General features: G+C 38.0%; 3 protein-coding genes across 3 annotated transcripts; 1 reads left to right on the plus strand and 2 right to left on the minus strand.

The window, feature by feature from the left end:
* Window positions 1-3,191: 3,191 nt before the first annotated feature.
* OR4C3 (olfactory receptor family 4 subfamily C member 3) lies at window positions 3,192-4,222 on the plus strand. Its single transcript, XM_069469899.1, has one exon. The coding sequence runs from the start codon at window positions 3,292-3,294 to the stop codon at window positions 4,198-4,200; it is 909 nt and encodes a 302-aa protein (XP_069326000.1). The 5' UTR covers window positions 3,192-3,291; the 3' UTR covers window positions 4,201-4,222.
* An 8,487-nt stretch (window positions 4,223-12,709) lies between these two features.
* Window positions 12,710-13,663, minus strand: LOC138384924 (olfactory receptor 4C45-like). Its single transcript, XM_069470570.1, has one exon. The coding sequence runs from the start codon at window positions 13,661-13,663 to the stop codon at window positions 12,710-12,712; it is 954 nt and encodes a 317-aa protein (XP_069326671.1).
* A 6,613-nt stretch (window positions 13,664-20,276) lies between these two features.
* Window positions 20,277-21,280, minus strand: LOC138384925 (olfactory receptor 4C5-like). The gene has a single exon (XM_069470572.1). The coding sequence runs from the start codon at window positions 21,213-21,215 to the stop codon at window positions 20,277-20,279; it is 939 nt and encodes a 312-aa protein (XP_069326673.1). The 5' UTR covers window positions 21,216-21,280.
* Between the last annotated feature and the right edge of the window lie 1,605 nt (window positions 21,281-22,885).

Here is a 22,885-nt window from a genome sequence, read left to right on the forward strand (position 1 = left end):
TCTCTAGAGACTAGAAGGACACTGGGTGCTTTTAGGAGGCAGAATGGAAGTTACTTCCTTGTGAGACCAAAACTGTATTCACAGGGACTAATTAAATATGGCACCAACATTGTTCTTAACCTGTGAACACGGCAGAAGCTCATTTCAACACTGTCTCAGCCAGTGACCCTGTGAGGAGAGAATTAGTCTCCCTCAGAGGGGCAGAAAGCATAAGGCATAATCCCTATGTTCTCATTTCCACCTTATAAGTAGCTCTTTTCAGTGAACCGAGAAAGATTTCCTGAGACTGTGCTGGTTCATAGCAGAAAGCAGAGCCAACACACTGGCTATCCCTTCTGTGAGGCTTTTCTCCTGAATATTAGCAGCGGGGCTTTTTGACTTATCCCAGGGAAAGGAAGTGGACAGTGGAAGGTGGTGGCTATATTGGGAAGGCCGCAGACTGGAGCGATGAGCCACCTGAGTTCCAGCCGTGTCTCAACCACGAATCACCCATGTGACTTTGGACCAACGGCACTTAACCTTTCTGAATCTCAAATCCACCATTAAAATGGAGGCAATTGAAAAAGATGATTTTAAATGTATAGGGTTCTTCACCAAATAAAAGGGAAATGGATGAAAGAATGAATTCCCAGCTGCCTATAAATGAATGACCCCCGTTTGGGTTTTTATCTAGTACCACTCTAAGAAATTCTCAGCTTAGGTGAGTTTCGGTAATTGATAGCATCTAAGCTTTGCCTCAATATAAAAAGCAATTCAAATCTCATCCAGGAGTTTAAAAACATGGAATGATGAAATTTGGAATCATATGCTTGAAGTTGGCCTTGACAACCCTTTAAGAATGCATCTAGGTACGCTGTTCCATGATGTAAAATGCATTCTGGACAACTGTAGGTGTCTTCAGATCCAGTCAGTGTAAGTTTTCTGTAATCTATTTTTAAAATTAAATAAAAGAAAAATGAAACCCAGATAAAAATGCAGAAGAATAATTTTACTAAAATTCTCATTATTTTCTGTAAAATAATTTTATTTCTCATGGATAACTTGAACAGGAAACTTCCTTTCTTTATGAGTTTTTAACAAATACTTTATTTTGTAGTCCCCCAAATTTGAATCACAGAGATGAATCAGCTTATCATTTTCATTTTTGGGCAAATAAATTCATTATTTGGCTACATTGTATACTACTCATATTGATTATATTTCTCTACTTCCTTGTGTTCCATATGAGGATCAGTATTAGGGCATTTTTCATATTTATAGTGAAATTATACCCATATCAATACCTGCTTAGTCTTGAATGCATATGTTTAGGTCCTTGGCTCCTAAAGCCACATGAAGAATTTGTTGCCCATGGTGTTGACTATAGTGATTATAAGAAATGCCGTTTATTGAATACTTATCTGTGAAAACACTTGACATGCACAGTTTCCATGTCCTCTCTGCAACCTCAGGGTGTTGCAGTACTCTTATCTTCATTTTATAGATAAGAACATTGAGACTTTGAGAAGTTGTGTGTGGCTACACAGCCAATAAAATGGCAGAGGAAGAATTCAAACCCAGATGTGTTAACGTGACAGTATAAGTACAGTGAAGCCACAGACCCTGTGGCAAGACTGCCTGGGTGCAAGCCCCAGTTCTGCCACTTATAGCTGTATGTGTCTTACTGTCTTCCTCTGCAAAATGAGATACAAAGAGTAATCTACCTCCTGGGGATGATGTGAGGATGAAACGAGGTGATATATGCTAACAGTTTGGATAATGCTTGGCCAAGATTAACCGCTATGTAGATGTTTGCTCTTATTATTGCTCTCTGTGCTTTTGGCCATAATGTTCTACTCTGAAAAGGTCCCCATCAGGCTTATGACTTGCAGAAGCTGTATTTTGCCTTCTTGCAATAAAGTGTGGAGAGAGAAAAAAGGGGGCCATTTTCTGATCAGCACAGGACTTTTGTCTCCAGTATTTCTTGTATCTGAGTATCTCTATTTATCAAACACTTGGTAGTTCTCCCTTAATTCTCTTCATCCTGAGCATTTTTTTTTTTTTTTTTGAGATAGAGTCTCACTCTGTTGCCCAGGCTAGAGTGCCGTGGCATCAGTCTAGCTCACAGCAACCTCAAACACCTGGGCTTAAGCTATCCTCCTGCCTCAGCATCCCAAGTAGCTGAGACTACAGGCATGTGCCATCATGCCCGGCTAATTTTTTCTGTATGTATTTTTAGTTGTCCATATAATTTGTTTCTATTTTTAGTAGAGATGGGGTCTCACTCTTGCTTAGGCTCCCGAGCTCAAACTACCCATCCGCCTCGGCCTCCCAGAGTGCTAGGATTGTAGGTGTGAGCTACCGCGCCCAGCCTCATACTGAGCATTAAATCTTCAGCAAGTGGGAGCATTCAGCAACTTTAAGGAGAGCTGATATTCTGCCATAGGGGATTATAATTTATAGCTGGTTAAGATAGGGCATCTGTTCTCTCTGCCTCTGTAGCTTCTCTGATGTAGTCAATAGGCAGATAATCATTTAATAGAATCTTTCACTGATGCTCACCATTATTATTATTATTATTATTTACTTTGAGTCCTTCCTGTAGACTGCAGAAAGACTAGCAGCCGTTAGCTAGAAGGATTTTACGAAGGCCAGAGAAAGCAAAACCCATAAGTACATGAAAGTGTAAAGGAAGGGGGACGAGGACATTAAGTTGGCCTCCCAGACAAGATGCTGTCCACAGCAGGGGTGTGGGTAGGAGTAAATGAACAAGGAGAGAAGTGGAGAAGTTGGACAAGTCTCCAGCTGTAACCACGTCAGTTTCTGCCAATCCTGCTTCTGTTTCTTTTACATCAATTTGTGTTACCACCAGAAAAACGCTGCCCACCATGGACCATATGTGCAGAAATTTCAGCAGATCCTAATTTTTCATGGTTTTCTCAACTGCTATCTTATCTATGCTGAAAATAGTCAGAGATGTACTCCAGTTAGAATTAGAAAATCAATGTCTGTCAAATGTTCAATCTTAGCAGCAAAAAAATGCAAATTTAGATAATAAAGTTATTTTCATCTAATAGCTAAGATATCAAGTGCCCAGTGATGCTAAAGTATGTATGATTACATTTTGTGGTTAACAGAATCAACCGGTATGAGAATTTTGGAACAGAAGAGGGTTAAGAGGGACACAGGGAAGTTGGTGTGCTTATGGAAACCTTGCAACATTCCTCCTTGCCCAGAATTAGTTCTATTACTTGTTTCTCTTTTGACTTTGGAGGTAATACTCTATCTGCTTTCACAGTGTCCTTGGAATCTATGGAAATACCACAAAATATCACAGAATTTTTCATGCTTGGACTCTCACAGAACCCGGAGATACAGAGAGTTCTCTTTGTGGTCTTTTTGATGATCTATGTGGTCACAGTTTGTGACAACATGCTCATTGTGGTCACTATCACCTCCAACCCTGCTCTGGCTTCCCCTATGTATTTTTTCCTGGCCAACCTATCCTTTATTGACATCTGTTATTCTTCCTCTATGGCCCCTAAACTCATCGCTGACTCCTTGTATGAGGGGAGAGCAATCTCTTATGAGGGCTGCATGGCTCAGCTCTTTGGAGCCCATTTTCTGGGAGGTGTTGAGATCCTTCTGCTCACAGTGATGGCCTATGACCGCTACGTGGCCATCTGCAAGCCCCTGCACTACACGACCATCATGACCACGCATCTCTGTGCCATCCTGGTGGGGGTAGCTTGGCTGGGGGGCTTCCTGCATTCATTGGTTCAGCTCCTTCTGGTCCTCCGGTTGCCCTTCTGTGGGCCCAACATGATCAATCACTTTGTCTGTGACATGTACCCTTTGCTGGAACTCGCCTGCACGAACACATATGTCATCGGTCTGCTGGTGGTTGCCAACAGCGGTGTGCTCTGCCTGTTGAACTTCCTCATGTTGGTTGCTTCCTACATTGTCATCTTGCTGTCCCTGAGGTTCCACAGTGCAAAGGGGAGACACAAAGCCCTGTCCACCTGTGGGTCCCATTTCACTGTTGTTGCCTTGTTCTTTGTGCCCTGTATATTTACCTATATGAATCCATTTTCTACTTTATCTGCAGAAAAAAACATGGCAGTATTTTATGGTATTCTGACACCTATGTTGAATCCACTCATTTATACCCTGAGAAATGAAGAGGTAAAAAATGCTATGAGAAAGCTTTTCACACAGTAAGAAGTTGCATGTGGATAATGAGAGATAAAGCAGGAAATAAAAGTGACTTTCTATAAGCGGAACAAACCAAGGTTTGTTTCTTCTTACCATATGTCATCTCATCTATCTTATCCATCCTTTAATCTTCATAGGCTTTTATTGTTATTTAGTCTTTTACTTAAATTGCATAATTTGATTATAAAACAACTATATGAAATACATATGGCATGAATGACTATTATTCCTATTTTACCAATTAGGAAACTCTGTCTCCTGATGTGGTTAGTTGATTAATCAAGGTTGTCTGGTTTTTAAGTGCCTAAACCAAAGCTCAGAATCTGTTATTTTTGATCCATCATCTAGATCTTTAAACAGCAACTGTGTTGAGTCTATGTGATAATTATTGAGTTGTAGAAATGTGAGGCAGAGTATCCAAGCTTAGCCATATTTATTTAGCAGCCTCATGTGCATCCAGTCCTGGCTTCTGTTCCTTCTCATCACCCTTTATGACAGCAGTACAGCTGCTGCACCACTGCAGAGAGGTCAAGAGTTTGGCTCTGGAGACAGTCCAACCCGAGTTTGAATCTTATTTCCTATGCTTACCAGTGGCATAACCTTGAGAAAACTCTATAATCTTCTGATGTCTGTCTTTAAAATACAAGTAAAGACATTTTAGATTCCACATGTAAGTGAGATCACACAGTATTTGTCTTTCTGTGTCTGGCTTATTTCACTAAGTATAATGTCCTCCAGGTCCATCCACCTTGTTGCAAATGACAGGATTTCTTTCTTTTTAAAGGTGTCGTCCCAATACAGCTGGGGAAGAAAAGGCAAAGGTGATACGTGTCTCAAAATGTGATTGTGAAAATTAAAGTAGATAATCTACATAACGTTCTTAATGCAGTTTCTGGCACATGGTAAACTCTCAACATGTTCATTTGACATTATTATGTCTACCTCAAACCTTTCCTTACCTTCCATAAAGAGGTTGCTTTGGCTTTTCTATCTCTGTTAGGTTTGAAATATATACTGCCTTTAGAGGAGAACAGTTTTTTTTTTTGTTAAGTAATGCAAAGTGGCATTTCCCTTTATTTTTCCTAACTCTTCTTGTTCCAGACTTCAAAGAATTCTGGTGTTCTGGAATCTGAAACGTATGTCAATGCTCATTCCATCTTTTTCCCGGTTTTATAAACTCTCATTATGTCCCTTCCAAAACTTTACCCTTTAAGATTATAGGCTCCCATGATTTACAATAAACTTATCCTTTGTTTGACAAACAATCTGTCATTCACCATGCTGCAACATATTCATTTTTTGTGTTATGAAAAAAAACCCAGAAATTAATATGAAAAGAAATTTGCCTAGGAAGATATATTCAAAATTAGTTCTGAAGATATTAGTCTCCACTAAATTTGGAAGATTGTCAGGAAATAGGTCTTGTTTTACTCTCATACCTCTATGTATAATAAAAACAACAGATGTAGAATTTTTAGGTGAAGGAAATACTGCTTTCTTTCACTTTGTCACATTTTGATAGTCTAATTAATAATAGCTAGGTATAATTGAGACCTTGAATTCTATACCCATTCATTTCTGCTGTTAGATGGTAAAAGTATAACTGAACCCATTTGCAAATCAACTAAGAAATGTGAAATCATGATAAGGTTTACTAAAAAATAGCCTATCTTTTTGCTAGCTTGCTACAATTTTATCTCAAGAGACTTTCTAGAAAAGTACACTTATTTTAGTTGGAATTTGAAATGTACCCTGATTTTCAGTACAGTTAAAATATCAAATAGCATAAAGGACTGATCCTAGTGTATGCTTCCTTTTAGCATCCAACTGATGATTAGCAACATCCCACTTAACTTAGGAATGGTGCTTCTTTTTGAAAAATTTCAACCTGCTCAATTAAATACATGAGTAAATATTAGGAGAAGTTTTTTTGAGAATTTAAAAATTATTACTAATCTTGTTTATAAAAGTAGTTGTATTTCCATTTTAGAGACCATGTAAAATATCTTTTCCCTATAATACATATTTATTTTAGAAAATTTATAAAACAAGAAAATAAAGGCATATGTATGTGTGTAAATCTACCTTTAGACCCATTACCTAGAGATAATCACTATCAACATTTTGGTAGATATTCTTCTAGCCATCATCATCTTCTTTTTCTCTTCCTCCTGTTCCTCTTTCTCCTCTTCATCCCCCTCCTCTTCTCCTTTCCTCTCTTTCTCCCTGTCTTTATATATAGTCTATCATATCATATATATGACATAAGGATATAATATATGTGATATTTCTATACTTATTTGTTTAATATGATTTGCCTGCTTAAAATTATGTCTGGCATGAATAGCCACATAATTCAAAGTTTTCTGTGACATCAGTCTGGATGTTTAGTGTTTATTGTATAGACTTAATAAATATATTTAACTGGACCCCTATTGGTGAATTTTAGGTTGGTTCTAGTTTTTGCTTTTGTAAATAGCACTGAGACAAATATCCTTTTAGTCAAATATTTTTAAACATCTAAGCTTGTTTCCTTAGGAAAAAAATGAGACCTAGTAGATGAGTCAGAGTTAGCCAGGAGCAGAGGTAGAAAAGAATAGTCTAGAGGAGTAAGCTCATTCATAAGTTAGAGGCAAGAAAAGACATAGTAGAGTGGCCATGAATTAGGAGGCATTTCAGAATCAGGAGTCAAATCTTAGTATGTAAATAAATGATTTCACGGTGTGATGAATGAAACAATAGTGTGTGAACCAGGTATAGTCAGGAGATGAGCAGGAGTATTGCACGCAGGAGGCTATATTTTAACTGAATTTTAAAGTAGGAGTAAAAGAAGTCCAACAAATCAACTAAACATTTGAGAAATGGAAAGTGAATTCAAGTCATGGGGACAATATGTGCTTTCTGGACACAGTGCATGGTTTGGTGTAGCTGGAACACAGACTGGAAAGGGAGATGAATGGACTCAGTTCTGTAAGGATATGTGGACTTTTGAGGGTTTTAAAAAAAATTAGATTTCTCCTTTATAGGACTAAGAAAAATTGCAGCTGGAAAAAAATCCTAAACTCAAAAATTCCTTTTAAAAAATTATTAGAAGGTAATATTTGAGAACATATTCATGGTCTAGGCTAGAGAAAGCTTTCAGAAATGAGATATAAAAATGGATCAACAAATGTGGCCATGTAATTAACAAATGGCTTTTGAGTGATAAGAAGACACCATAAATAGAGGTAAAAGAAAAGTCAGTGCCTGGGGGAGGGGAGGATATTTGTAACATATATAACAGCCAAAGAATCAGAATATAAAAAGCACTCCTACGAATAAGAAGAAAAAGTTAGACAACCAATAAATAAACAGGCAAATGTATGAACAAGAAATTTACAGTTTATATGAACATTTTAAAAGATGCCCAACCTCAGGAGTAATCAGGAACATGCCAATTGTAGTAACAATGAGATTCCATTTTACATATTAGTTTGGCAAAGACTAAAACACTTGATGATATCAATCGTTGTCAAAGATAAGACGTGGCGATTCTCTCACATCTTGCTGGTGGCAGCCACTACAGAAAGCTCTTTGGTGGTATTTATTAAAAATAAAAACAAATCGTTTGATTAACTTGTAGGTATTTATTCAGAGAAACTTTCATGAATGCACACATGGAAACATGTGCAAGGATGTGCATAATAAACAGAAGGAATCAAGTGGGGGAATGCTTAAACAACTATGGCATACATGATGGATCACTGCACAGCAGTTAAAAGAAATGACTCGAATATCTAGCAACAGAAATCGGTCTGGAAAACATAATGTTGAGTGAAAAAGTAAGTTGAAGAATGATGCATTTAGTATGATAACATTAGTAGAAAAAGAAACCACTAAAACCAATATTATTTTCTCTCTGTGTATGCATGTGTGAGTGTGTATTTGTGTATGTGAAGGCAGATGCTAAAGGATTCGAGGAATACCACCAGATTCATGATCGTAGTTTTGTTTTTCTATCATGAGAAGCAGAAGAATAGAGGAGTCTTTTACTTTTATATCCTAGTTTATTTATTTGCTCATTTTTTGTTTTTATTTTTTTTGAGACAGGATGTGGTGCTGTTGCCTAGGCTAGAGTGCAGTGGCATCGTCATAGCTCACTGGAACCTCAAACTCCTGGGCTCAGGCGATCCTCCTGCTTCAGCCTTCTGAGTAGCTGGGACTATAGGAGCACACCACCACTCCCGGCTGATTTTTCTATTTTTTGCAGAGACAAGGTCTCACTATGTTGCCCAGGGTGGTATCAAACTCCTGGCCTCAAGCAATCCTCTTGCCTTGGCATCCCAAAGTCTGGGATTAGAGGTGTGAGCCACTGCACCCAGCCTATATCCTAATTTAATAAGTATAATACATTTGTACATGACTTTATGTAATTAAAAATGAAAAAACCCCACAAAACCAGATACGCTAAACTTAAGAATTGTTGCTTGTTGGTGGTAAAAAATGGTGTTTTTTTTTTTCCTGTTGTTTGTATTTTATGTGTTTTTTAAATGTAAAAGTCAATGTGGATTTTTCTTTAAATGGCGTCAAAACAAAGACATGTGCTTATGCCCCTCTCCCGGTCCCATGAATTCCCTCTGCCCTGCCCACTCTACTCTTTTTGACTTACCCTCCTATCCAAGGCCAGCCTTTCCCTTGCTCCCCATGAACCCCTCTCATCGTCTCACTTCCAGGACCTCTTCACTCCTCAATTACTGTTCTTTGTTATCAACTTCGGCTTCATCTATAAACTTAGTTAAGTCTCTGCCAACCTTAAAGGTGGAAACTACACTCCAGGGCTAAATTATTTCTTTGTTCAGCTCCGAGTCATCTTAGGAAAATAAACCTGAGGTTCAGTTTCCTTGTCCAAAAGTGGGCGTTTTATCCCTTAGGTTATGCCCTTGTAAAAAGAGAGTGTGTATAGAAAGCACAATGTCTGACAGGTGATAGGAGCCTAATAAATGTTAGCTCCCTTCCCTGCCAGCAAGAAAAGGGAGTAAAATAAAGCCTAGAAATAATGTAAACCTCTAAATTTTAAGTACTGTGGAAAATGCACTGGTGGAGTTAAAAAGGTGACTTGTATTTGAGATTTTTATTCTGAAACTCATTATATGTGGCCACTGGAAAGCTACTTTAAAAAATCAGTTTTTTTTTTTTTAACTCTTTGGAACTTCTTTCCTTCAAGTAGAGTTTTTTTTTTTTTTTTTAAATGAACGACAGCAGGATGAATATATATGCTCATTTCAAATGTATTTGCTATTTTTTTCCTTTGTTCTTATTTATCAGAGGAAAGTACCACTCTATAAGCCACAGGCTGCTTCTTCCATGTACAAATTGGTACAAATGGAAAAGAAATAATTAATTTCAAAGAAATTTCCTGTTATATGGAAATTGAAAGATTCATAGAGTTATAAACTATTGACAAGTCACTGCCTGGTTCTTTGCCGACACGTTTTTAGCCTGGCCTGTCTGTGAAAGCAAGTCCACCTATACATTAATTAAAAAATGATATAAACAATAAAATTTCTCTAAAAAAATGAAGGCCAAAGAGTTTCAAGAAGAGAATTCCAAAGAAAATGTAAGAAATTTAAGACAAATGTAACAAATTAACTTGTTTGTTTATATTAAAGGGAAGTCGAATAGGATTTGGCAAAGCACACTGGGTTTTGGTTGAACAGGCTAAGCCTTAAATTCTATCTAAGCCAAATTTTGGCTAATTAATCTTCAACAATGTAATTAATTTCTCTATCCCTTAATTTCCTAATTTATGAAATGGGAATATCAATATTATTGTGCTTATAGGGCTACAGTGAGAATTAAATAACAAAAAGAATATAAGGCACTTCACACATAAAGCACTCAAATCAATTAAAAATAGCTATCATAATTATAAATACTATCATGTTTTATTGATGCTCACACTGTCCTATGAGTAGAATCACCATTATGTTCAAATAATGAAATGTTTTAGATGGAGGTAAGTTCCACAGTTTGAGGCTTAAAAAAATTAAGAACAGAAATAAATTGAAGTCAGAAATTTGCTGACTCTAAAATGTTGGTCAAAGGATACAAAATTCAGTTAGACAGGAGAACTAAGGTCAAGAGATATATTGCACAACATGGTGACGATAGTTTTTTTTTAAATAAACATTTGGAATTTTATTTAAAAAAAACATTACCAGTGGCGCAATTGGTTAGCACGCGGTACTTATATGACAATAGTTAATAATGATATATTGTATTCTTAACAAATACTAACAGAGTAGATTTTAAGTGTTTTCATCACAAAAAGGATAACCATGTGAAGTAATGCATATGTAAGTTAGCTTAATTTAGCCATTCTGCAATGTATATATATTTTAAAGCATCATGTTGTATATGACAGATATATATAATTTTATTGGTGAATTTAAATAAGATAAAACATTAAAAAAAGAAATTCACTGCCTCCAAGACATATAGAACACATAAAGTGAGTGCTTAGGTCAGGACTTTATTCTCAGAAACTACTCAGTAAACATTAGTTATTAATATCATCAATATCATCACTAACATAATTCTTATTTTTATATGATCCTATTTCTCATTCTGTTTTTCTTGGGAACTACAATTACGTCTTTAAAAGATAAAGTTGATTTTTAAAAACATACTGTTGCTGCTATGTGTTTACAAAATGGACACTCATAGGAAACTACGGCAATGCATTTATTTTTTAAAAGGCATTGTATGTGAGATCTGTCCTGATGTAAAGTCCCGAGAACACAGGAAATGTCGGCATCAGCTGATATTCAAATCCAAGCGTTAGAAATATCTTCGTGAAAACCTGTTTCTGGACTCTCCCACAGAAACCACAAGCTCAGTACAGAGGTGGATCTTTTGGTCCCTGGCACTGGTCTCTCCTTTCTCCTCTTTCTTCCAGAGGAACAGAATGGGATGGGACCCATAATTTGTGAGAGCTTTTAAGCTTAGTTCTGCTGAAGCATTTCATAGTGGTTCCCACCTGCTCCATCATTTGAAACTGCAGAGATTTTTAAGGGTATTTTAATCTCAGAATAGGATTAATTTCTAAGACCTGGTCACTGGCCTCTAGGACACCATTGTGCTGTAGGTACTGGTAAATGGATAGCATTTATGATCTATTATGAAGTACAGTGAGGCTGAGACAGACATCTAAGCCTGCTGTGACAGTGGCTATTGAAGAATAGTAGTGATGTTCTTGTTCTCCTGTGTCAGGAACTGCAGTGCCCAGCACACCTTAGACTCTGGTGACATCCCTGAAGGGTATTCAGTATTTGAGCAATTTTTGCCGTTTTTCAGCTGACTCTTAGTTTCAATGTAAATCATTTAATTATCACAATTTAAAGAAGCATGTAAAATTATTTATTTCCCTTTTACTGATGAAGAAACAGGTAGAGAAGTGAAGCAGCCTGCTTACATTTATAAGGCTAACTAATGATGGAGACAAGATGAGAAATCAGGTCATTTGATCCAAAGCTCTTAATCCCTAACTTCAAAGCATCTGACTATTTCTCAATCTTTAGTATTTCATTATGTGCATGGTACTTTTCTATAATCCAGATTTTTGATCATTGTCATCTAGTTCCATGATGCAAACTTTTTTTTACATCACTGTAATTTCCTATAACAGCTGTTTTGTTTTCAGAGCCTTCTTTTCCTTTGTTGATAGCTAAGACCAGACTTTAATGTATAGATATTTTCTGCCTTAACCTTACAGACTTTATCAATTGTAGTTCTTTTGCTCCAGCCAATTCTGTTTCCATTTTTTTTTTTTGGTAAATAATTGTATACCACAGGGAATAGTGGAGATGTAATGTTTTTAAAAGTAAGTTTTCATGAAAATGTGGCCTTTTTTGGGATTGTGTTATGCAAAAAGTTTTCTATTGCTGCTATAGAACATTTATAAACCTCTCAAACTTAGGAAGATAAAAAAGTATATTTTGATGAAAGTACTTCTTGAGACTCTTTCCATACTGTTCTACAGTCCTTTCATAGACAGTTGTTTCTTTTTTCTTTTAAAATAAAACTTCATTCTGGCTGTGGTGCTGGGTATGAAAGGTGACAAGAATATTGCTGTTGATCTGTTTCATACCCACAATCAGAACAATATTACTTTTGTGAGCCCTTGGTACTTTTGCCCTCTTGGGTCCTTCCCTAGGTAAGAAATATTAAAAATTATATTTTATTAGTATGTTTACATAAAGACAAATATAACGCAAGTTGGATTTAGATTATATTCATTCCTCCCTCCCCCTTATTTTAAAGAAATTAAGCATTTCAGGGGCTCCTATAAGTATCGTGGGCTCTCAGCACTTCCTACTGTGCCTTATGTGTGTCAGCCCAGCCCACTGTGTGTGCTCCTAATAAAAATTGATGAAGACAGGATAATTGACTGTCCCAAATTTAATCAATTGAAAAGGGGATGACTCTACATAAAATATCAGTAGATATTCTTTCCTAAATAGTCAAATTTCAAGATTTATTTATCATCAGTTTTTATTATTTGTCCCCAGAGCTTCTTCATGACATTTTTCACTTCTTCGTTTCTGAGGGTATAGATTAAAGGGTTCAACATAGGCGTCACTAGGGTGCAAAACACAGTCACTGCTTTGTCAGTGGGGAAAGAGGTCATGGGTCTTAAGTAAAGGTATGAACAAGGTATGAAGAATAGGATGACAACAGTGACATGAGAGGCACAAGTAGACAGGGCTTTGCGACGTCCTTTAGAGCTGTGAGTCCTCAGGGAGCGCAGGATGATGACATAGGAAGCAACCAGCATGAAAAAAATGAGGAAACACAGTGACCCACTGTTGGCAGCAATCAGGGGCCCCAAAGTGTGAGTGTCTGTGCAGGCCAGCTCCAGAAGAGGTATTAAATCACACATAAAGTGGTTGATGACATTGGGGCCACAGAATGGTAACTGAGCCATGAACAAAGTCTGGATCCCTGCATGAACAGACCCCAAAATCCCAGCCATCCCCACCAAGAATCCACACGTAGGTTGGCTCATGATAGTCGCATAGTACAGGGGCTTACAGATGGCTACGTAGCGGTCATAGGCCATGACAATTAACAAGATGATCTCAGCTCCAGCGAAGAAATGTTCAGCAAAGAGCTGAGTCATGCAGCCACTAAAGGATATGGTGTTCTTTTCAGAGACCAAGTCTAAGATCATTTTGGGTGCTATGGAAGAAGAGTAGAAGCCATCTATGATGGACAAACAGGACAGAAAAAAGTACATGGGAGAACCCAGGGCTGGGCTGATGAAGATGGTGACTGAGATGAGCAGGTTACCTAACAATGTGATCAAGTAGGTGATTAAAAACACAACAAACAAGAATCTCTGCCATTCTGGATCGTGAGTCAGGCCCAGCAGGATGAATTCTGTTACATTGTTTATCCTTTCCGCTGATTTAGCTTGGGTTGTGTGCATATGGTCCATCTGAAAAAAATCACAGTATTTCTGAGTGATGATTTTTTAATTCAATACCAAAATATTTCATCACATCTTTAGTCCTGGTCTCTGAGATTGATGGAGCTGAACTTCCACTCACCTCTGCTATTCCGCAGAGAGTTGTAAAGAAGAACAGAAAGAGGTTAGATTTCCTCTAATTCATATTAATGGAGTAGTGACGACGCCTTACAAGTACCACCATAAAGCAAGGTGTTATTAAACACGTTTACTTACATTTGACTCCCAAACTTTCTTTCTGGCTCTAAAAATCTCACAGATGGCTCTCTTTCATTTTTGGGACAAATTTCATCAATAACAATTATTTTGAAGTTCTACTTGTCTATTGTTATGGTTATTTATAGGTATGTGAACACAATCATCTCTTAAAGTCAACTGTGTATCAGATACTAATGTGCCTTACTAAATCTAAGCCAGCTGTGTTCTGGGATCTATTCTCCCTTTCTCTCATATGAATGCACACGTACACAGAGTTAGAGACAGAGCTGCAGATGGAGTTACTTTTCTTTCTGAATGCCAAGGAACTATAACAGCTCATTGAGTATAATTCATTCAGCAGCCTTGGATGTCGTGTCTGTCTCTACGTGACCCTTTCTTTCATGCTCACTCCTTCTGCATCTTTGGATGTGGATATGTAAATGGTGTAAAGTTCCCCTAAAAGTTCACAATATTTCACAAATAAATTTTCCTTGTAGTTGGACTCTTGTCACATGTAGAATTATGCTCTGCATTAGATATATTTCCCCACACGTATTTTACAAATGGAATTGAGTCATGCTCTCCTTGAGTTTTCTATTGACGAGGCAGAAATGTTAGGCTCACCTGAGATAATACAATTTTCCTTTTTGGGATAAATTCAATCAATTAAGATGAACTTGTAGTTTTCATTGCTAACTGGTAAATAGTTGAAAATTTTCATTGTTAACGGGAAATATTGAATGTATACAAAAACATATATTTTTGAATGATCTGAACTTGAATTTTCAACAGTGAGTTCATGTTGTTGTTACAAGAGAGCATAAGATATTTTATTCTTTCTCCTCTTCTTTTTCTCCTTCTTTTCCCAATCCCTGATGAAAAATATAACCACATATTTTTCCTCAAACATTTCTGCACAGAATTCAGCATCATGACCTCTAGGCTTCAATAAAGGTGAGGAAAGATATCTTTGGTTTTAAGGAAAGCTGACTTATTTCCTCTTTATCTGTGGCTCCTGTAGATGGTGATATGTGGTTAATCATTCTTAATGGATTTAATTCACAAATTCTAACATCAGTGTGGCAACAAGTCATGAAAAGGGGAAAGAAATTTCAAGCCACTATAAGCAGAAATCTATAGAAACAGTATGTTTAGTGAGACATAAATGTTAACCATGGTGTCTTAAAAATGACTTCAGAAGTTCTTAACAGCACCTGGTCTGGCAACATTACAGATAGTGTTTTTTGTATTTTTATGTTGCTGTGTCCAAATTCATTTTTAGAGCAAAATACTAAACTTCAGGTTAAATATGTAATTATAAAAGCTACTTTAGTGAAAATAAATTGGCCAAATCAAGTTAATCTGCTTAAAATTTAGGGAAAAAGATTGAGTTTTCACTGACCTGGGTCTACTTGATGGTGGATTCTTCTGTTTTTAGTGATTATATTCTTCTACAGGCATATGGAGCACAACCACAAAGAGAGTCTGAGCCGACACACGGGACATTGGAATTCCTCTCTCTCTGGACAACTCTCCCAATTTGGACATTTTAGTTTATTTTGGTTTCCAGTGTCAGTATGGATTTACTCAGAAAACGAACTGTTTCAGTTAGGAAACTTCAATATACCTAGGATTTAACTTCTACTCACTTTCTTGGTTTCCTATGAAAGTATAAGCCAATCATATATATATATATATATATATATATAAAACATACATAATATATATTTTCAGATCTCTTAGAACTATGTTCAATCCAAATTAAAAACAATGGGGATAATGCAAAATTCTTCAAATCTGGAAAGCTAGTATATGCAACTATGACCTGAATAAATGACTCAAATCCACTTAATTAACATTGTTTTCACAAATCGATTTTGCTGAATTTCTGTTTCCTTAAGAGTTGATGAACAATGTGGAGAAGATTTCTTTTATTCCTGATTCATGTGTTTCTTTTGACTCTGTTTCCCTAGACACCCACTAAACTCAAGAGTAGCGTCTCTCAAACAAATCTTTACCTTGCTGGTACTTGGCTCCGCTGCTGTCATTTTCTCACAGGCCCTTCTTTGTAATTCTTCCTTCATTGACTCTAGAGAAGTGTTTAAATAGACTTTCAGAGACTGCAGGATTTGGCAATGCATTGACCTCTCTAGTACCCGGAGGATTAGTAATTGGCCCTTTCGGAATCTTTACCAAAGCAAGAGTCAAGGTGCTTCACTTACTCCCGTGTAGCACCCACAAACATCACTAGTGGCTAGTTTTAGAAATGCAGTTGAGCTTGGGTTAAAGATATGTCTGTCACTATAGTTTAGGATAAGACTTGGGTAACATAATTTGGAAACTTTCATTATAGGGCTATTTTTCTAACTGTGACATGTTGAGCCTGGCCTGGTTTTAGGCAAAGATCAGAGTTGTTAGAATGGATTTATTTTTCTCTGAAAACATGACTGGGTTAACTATTATAGTTGCTCTGAAGAACAAAAATGCCAGTCTTCAAAGTCATGTGCCTGAATTACTCTGGAAGACTGTGATATTTTTATTAGTAACTGACTGAGGTAATTTAGATGGCAGGATTCCCAGCTACCAGAGATTGAATGACTTAAAACATAGAGATTTTAACTTCCCATGGGATGATTACCTAGATGACACATTCTCTTGATTAATTCGGGAGTATATATCTTTTCTCTCTATCCCACAAAGAGCGAATGGCTGGTGGACTTAGAGTTAGGCACCACGCTTTCCCAAACAGCCATTGAGACTATCACACTCCGCCAATCACTCATGTATAATGGCATCCAGAGGTGCAGAATAGAGATGCTTTAGAAGGAGGCTCCTCTACTGTATTGTCTCCTTTAGCTTCTGAGGTGATGAAGACTTGGTTGCAGCCTCACATGGAATCACCTTTTTTGCTATTAACTTTTACCTTTAAAACAAACTGACACACTCCTGAAATCCAGGACCAGAAAAGCAAAGAAAAGCCTTTAGCTCTATTCTCAATAGTCAACTGTTTTGCTCCTTTGTTTGCTACCCTCTCCCTTGTTATTTATTTTTTAAATTGTGGTTATATATAAAAAAATGTGTCATTTAACCATTTTAGGTGTACAGTTCAGTGGTGTGAAATACATTCACATTGTTGTATGTCCATCCTCACCATCCATCTGCAGAACATTTTCATCTTCCCAAACTGTTACTCTCTAACTGTTAAACAGTTACTCCCTATTCCCCCTTTCTCCAAGGCCCTGGAAATAACCATTCTATTTTCTGTCTATATAGTTTAACAGAAAATAGAAGTACCTCCTATAAATGGAATCATATTAATACAATATTCATCCCTTACTATCTGGCATATTTCATTTAATGTAATGTCTTCATGGTTCATCCATGTATTAGCATGTGTCAGAATTCTCCTTCTTAAGGCTAATAATATTCCATTGTATGAATAAACCACATTTTGTTTATTCATTATTCCTTGATTTTTTATTATAGTAAGAACATTTAACATGAGATCTATCCTCTTAACAAAATTGTAAGTATACAGTACAGTTCTATTAACTATAGATGCAATGTTATACAGCAGATCTCTAGACCTTATCTTGAATAACTGAAACTTTATCCCTGTTGAATAGATACCCCCTATTGCCCCTTTACCCCAGCCTGTGGCAATCACCACTGTACTCTCTACTTCTATGAGTTTGAATATTTTTGATATCAGTGGAATAATGCAATATTTGTTCTTGACTGGCTTATTTCACTTAGCATAATGCCCTCGAGTTTTATCTGTTTTTTTTTGGGGGGGGTTATTTTTTTTCTTTTTAATTTCAGCATATTATGGGGGTACAAATGTTTAGGTCACATATATTGCCCTTGCCCCACCTGAGTCAGAGTTTCAAGCGTGTCCATCCCCCAGACGGTGCACACTGCACCCATTACGTATGTACATACCCATCCCCTCCTCCCTTCTCCCATCTGCCCAACACCCAATGAATGTACTACTATATGTGCACTTAAGCAATGATCAGTTAATACCAATTTGATGGTGAGTACATGTGGTGCTTGTTTTTCCATTCTTGGGATGCTTCACTTAGTAGAATGGGTTCCGGCTCTATCCAGGATAATCAAGAGGTGCTAGGTCACCATTGTTTTTTGTGGCTGAATAGTACTCCATGATATACATATACCACATTTTATTGATGCACTCATGTATTGATGGGCACTTGGGTTGTTTCCACATCTTTGCAATTATGAATTGTGCTGCTATAAACACTCAAGTGCAGATGTCTTTTTATAGTATGTCTTTTTTTCCTTTGGGTAGATGCCCAGTAATGGGATTGCTGGATCAAATGCTAGTTCTACTTGTATCTCTTTGAGGTATCTCCATATTGCTTTCCACAGAGATTGTACTAGTTTGCAGTCCTACCAGCAGTGTATGAGTGTTCCTATCTCTCTGCATCCACAACTCTATGTGATTTATACAACACCCTGTCCTCCAAGCTGGAGAGGAATTGCTATCTGATATCCACAGTCTGGCAGTCTGGAGCTGGCCTCGTTCCTTTCCACCCTCTTCTATTCTGTGGTTTTCCCTGGGCCTCTGCCTGCAGGCAGGATCTCAAGTCAGCTGAGCTCTCCCTCAACTGTGATGCAGGCCAGGAGGTTCCCTGCCCAGGATCTTGGCCTTAGCTGGGAGCGTGGCCTTCCCATGGGAGGAAGGGTGCTCCTCAAGCATGCTGAAGCTAAGACCCACACTGATCTGCTCCCGAAGGCACACACACCTCAGTAGACTAGTTCACAAATATCCCTTCTGTGCCCCTGGGCAATGCGATCGAGACTTGGGTGTGTGGGATCTAGCCTGCAAGCCTGTCCCCCAAGACCCCAGAAATCAATTCCTGACCATGCCAGGGAGAAGAATGCTGGTCCCAAGTCACCCACAGGGTGCCCAAGCTGCATCAATGTCTCTCTGCCTTGAGGTTTGCCCTGCTCTGCTGGAGTCACCAGGCAAGCAGCACCAGGGAGGGCCGGTGGTTAGGGAGCTCACAGTCCAAGCACCCCTCAGTCCACTGTAGGGCCCCAAAAGGAAAGGTTCCATTCCCTGTGGCTGCCTCTGGGCGGTGGCTAAATTGTCTCTCTCGGTAGCTGCGGGTAGGGTAAGGGAAGGGGAGAATGAAGTAATATGGTGCCTGCCAATCGGCTCGGGTCTGTGGGATGGGAGGTGTCCTGAGGTAGCTGGGAGCCTATTGCCCTGTCCGCAAGAGGCTCTCTATTCACTTATGGTGGCCGTCTCTGGGCTGGTGTTGGCAGGTCTTTCCAGCAGCTCAGGAGCCCACCGGCAGTCCGAGATGCAAGGGAGGGGAAATGTAACCTCTCCACCTACCCTCGGTCACTGGTCTCCAAGCCTCTCAGGGTTTAGACCCTGCTCATGCCTTTCTCCTTCCAGTTCTGCTCCTCAGCCTCTTCCTGTGGAGTCTCCTGTAGTTTCAGGCACCCTTTCTTCTGACCCTCATCCGATCTGTGCTTGTCTGCCTATTTGTTTTTTCACTTTCATCTAAAATTTCTCCTTCTTGCAGAGATGCTCTGGCTGGAGGTGTTTCTTGTCCACCATCTTGCCAATCTCCTCAAAATGTGGTACTTCTTTTGTGGTTTGATTGACTTTTTTGTATTGATATAAATTTATTCCTTTCTCTTTTTCTTTTGTCTATCTTACATAGAGATTTTCTTTATGGTTACCACGAGATTCACATAATATATTTACAATAATACATCTTCTTTATGAATTAAGGCTTTTGTCATTAAATAATGACCTTCTTTGTATTGTCTGACAGTTTTTCACTTGGAGTCTATTTTATCTAAAGATAGTGAGGCCTGCTCTCTTTTGGTTACCATTTGCATGACATATCTTCTTATATCTCTTTACTTTTAGCTTATGTGTGTCCTTAAAACCAAAGTGAATGTTTGTAGGCAGAATATAGTTGGATCTTCCTTTTTAAAAATCCATTCAGCCGCTTTATGTCTTTGGATTGGGAAATTTAATCAATTTACATCAAAGTAATTATTAATAGGCAAGAATTTACCACTGCCATTTTTAGCTCTAGGATTGCTGTTTGATTTGTTTAGATAATTTCAATCTCTCTATTAAATTTCTAATTTTGGTCAATTATTTTTTTCCCTCATTTAATTTATTTTTTTCTCTGTATTTTCTGAAGTTTATTGAGCTTTCCTTAAACAATAATTTTTAGTTCTTTGTCAGGGAGTTCATAAATATCCATTTCTTTAGGGTTGGTTTCTGGTGCTTTATTTTGATCCTTTGGTGGTGTCATATTTCCCTGATCATTCTTGATCTTTGTAGTTGTTAAAATATAAATCAATTTTGTTTTTATATTCTCTATGCACACAAATTATTACTCAAGATTACATTTTCGTACCAGAGCTTCCTCATGGCATTTTTCACCTCTGTGTTTCTGAGGGTATAGATTAAAGGGTTTAGCATAGGTGTCACTATAGTATAAAACACGGCCACAGCTTTATCAATGGGGAAGGTGATCATGGGCCGAAGGTACACGAATATACAGGGTACAAAGAATAGGACGACTACAGTGATATGGGAGGTGCAGGTGGAGAGAGCCTTCCGCTGTCCTTCAGTGCTGTGAGTCTTTAGGGAGCAAAGGATGAGGACATAGGAGGTGATAAGAATAGAAAAAATGAGCATACACATCAGCCCACTGTTGGTGGCAACAAAGAGTCCAAAGATGTGAGTGTCAGTGCAGGATAGTTTTAGCAGAGGGAAAAGGTCACAGATGAAATGGTCAATGACATTGGGGCCACAGAAAGGCAACCAGACCATACAGAGAATTTGAATCAGAGCATGTAGAAAACCCCCGGCCCAGGCCATAGCCACCAGGAGGCTGCACACCTGCCTGTTCATTGTGATCATGTAGTGCAGGGGTCTGCAGATGGCCACATAGCGGTCATAGGCCATCACCGCGAGCAGGATGATCTCAGCTCCCCCAAAGAAATGTTCTGCAAAGAGCTGAGTCATGCACCCACTGAAGGAGATAGTTTTCTTTTCAGCGAGTAAGTCAAATATCATTTTGGGGGCCATGGTAGAAGAGCAGCAGCCATCTATGAAGGACAAGACAGACAGAAAAAAATACATGGGGGAGCCCAGGGCTGGGCTGGTGGTGATTGTTACCACAATGAGTAGGTTGCCTGCCAGGGTGAGAAAGTAGATGACTGTGAACACCGCAAACAAGAGTTTCTGCATGTCTGGGTTCTGTGTCAGGCCGAGCAAGATGAATTCTGTCACGTTGCTCACTTGCTCCATGAATCCACTTTGGCATTCGGGCAATCAGCTTATCTGTGAATAGGACAAGGACTGCAATTGTGGCACATAAGTTTTGAACAAGAACATAATTTTGGTCAAGATTATTTTCTGTACCACTGATAGAATTCCCAAGCAGGTACACCCAAGACTTCAAGTTGGGCCATATTACCATATGAGTCCATTATAGACACATGTCCCTCTTCTCTCTCATGCACAGAGACACACAGACACAGACCAATACACACATTCATTCACATATACAAGCCTGGTTTTATGATGTTGACATGTTAGGCACCTTTCTCGGTCACTCCCATAGTATTTTTTCTCATTAAAAAAACAGGAATAAAAAGAGAACCATATGGAGTTTGTTATTCTTATTATTTTTAACTCGCTTCAGGGTGCATATAAAACATCAGGTGAATTCAGTTTGAAATTAGGGATGAGGTAGTCACATTTCAGAATCAAATGAACTGTGTGAATGTTTGAGGCTGCAGTAAGATACACCTTGGCAGAGAGATTTGTGAGTTTGTGCTACCTCCAGACAGAATTGTCTAATAATGCTACCCAACACCTCTAGAAGAAGCATATCCTGAAGAGGATAAAACAGCATCATACAATGCAACATTCCCCAAATTTATTTGAAACTTCAGAATTCACCGTTTGGAGAACTTCTGTCGTGTTTAGATTTCAGGGGCATTTTGCAAATCAAAACCCAATTTAAGGAAGATTATGAAAAAATATCTGGATCTGTTTAGAAAACAGATACTTTTAAGGTGAGGAAACAAAAGCATCATAATTTAATGAACAGAGTGTGTTCTTTAGAATTAGATTATTTTTTACATTCCATTTTCACTGATTATTGGCCACATGATGTTGTATACAAATCTTAGTCTTACTGCACCTAAACTTTTTCATATATAAAATGGGAAAAATAAATGTCATGGAGGAATTGAAGAATATCAGTATTCTTCAATACTGTTTGTACCTTTTTTTTTTTTTTTGAGTCTCACTCTGTTGCCCAGGCTAGAGTGCCATGGCGTCAGCCCAGCTCACAGCAACCTCAAACTCCTGGGCTCAAGTGATCCTTCTGCCTTAGCCTCCCAAGTAGCTGGGACTATAGGCATGCGCCACCATGCCTGGCTTATTTTTCCTATATATTTTAAGTTGTCCAGATAATTTCTTTCTATTTTTAGTAGAGACGGGGTCTCGCTCTTGCTCAGGCTGGTCTCGAACTCCTGACCTCGAGCGATCCACCCGCCTCGGCCTCCCAGAGTGCTAGGATTACAGGCGTGAGCCACCGCGCCCGGCCAGGAAGGAGATTTTTAAACAAAAATGCAATGATATAAGACGATACAGGACAACACTGATGAATTCATCTACATAAATATAAAGAACACACTGGGAGAATATTTACAAGTATGACAATTGTTATTATAGAAATAGTTTTTAACAAATTAAAATGTTTAGTCACATGATCATAAAAATAGGGGCAAAACTAATAAAAAATAATTCTTAGAAAAAACATTAGACATCTAAAAAATTTCATAAGAAATCAAAGAAATGCAATTTAAAAACAATGAAAAACTAATTGGTAAACTGGCAGATTTATGACAGTCACATTAGTCAGTGCTGGTGAGTGTGTGTTGATATAAAATATTCTAGAAAGAAGT

The sequence above is a fragment of the Eulemur rufifrons genome, chromosome 6 (assembly GCF_041146395.1).
Source record: "Eulemur rufifrons isolate Redbay chromosome 6, OSU_ERuf_1, whole genome shotgun sequence".
NCBI classification, from domain to species: domain Eukaryota; kingdom Metazoa; phylum Chordata; class Mammalia; order Primates; family Lemuridae; genus Eulemur; species Eulemur rufifrons.

Bases quoted from the DNA above. Each gene is read 5' to 3' on its own strand.
- OR4C3 (XM_069469899.1), top strand. From the start codon at position 3,292: ATGGAAATACCACAAAATATCACAGAATTTTTCATGCTTGGACTCTCA.
- LOC138384924 (XM_069470570.1), bottom strand. From the start codon at position 13,663: ATGCACACAACCCAAGCTAAATCAGCGGAAAGGATAAACAATGTAACA.
- LOC138384925 (XM_069470572.1), bottom strand. From the start codon at position 21,215: ATGGAGCAAGTGAGCAACGTGACAGAATTCATCTTGCTCGGCCTGACA.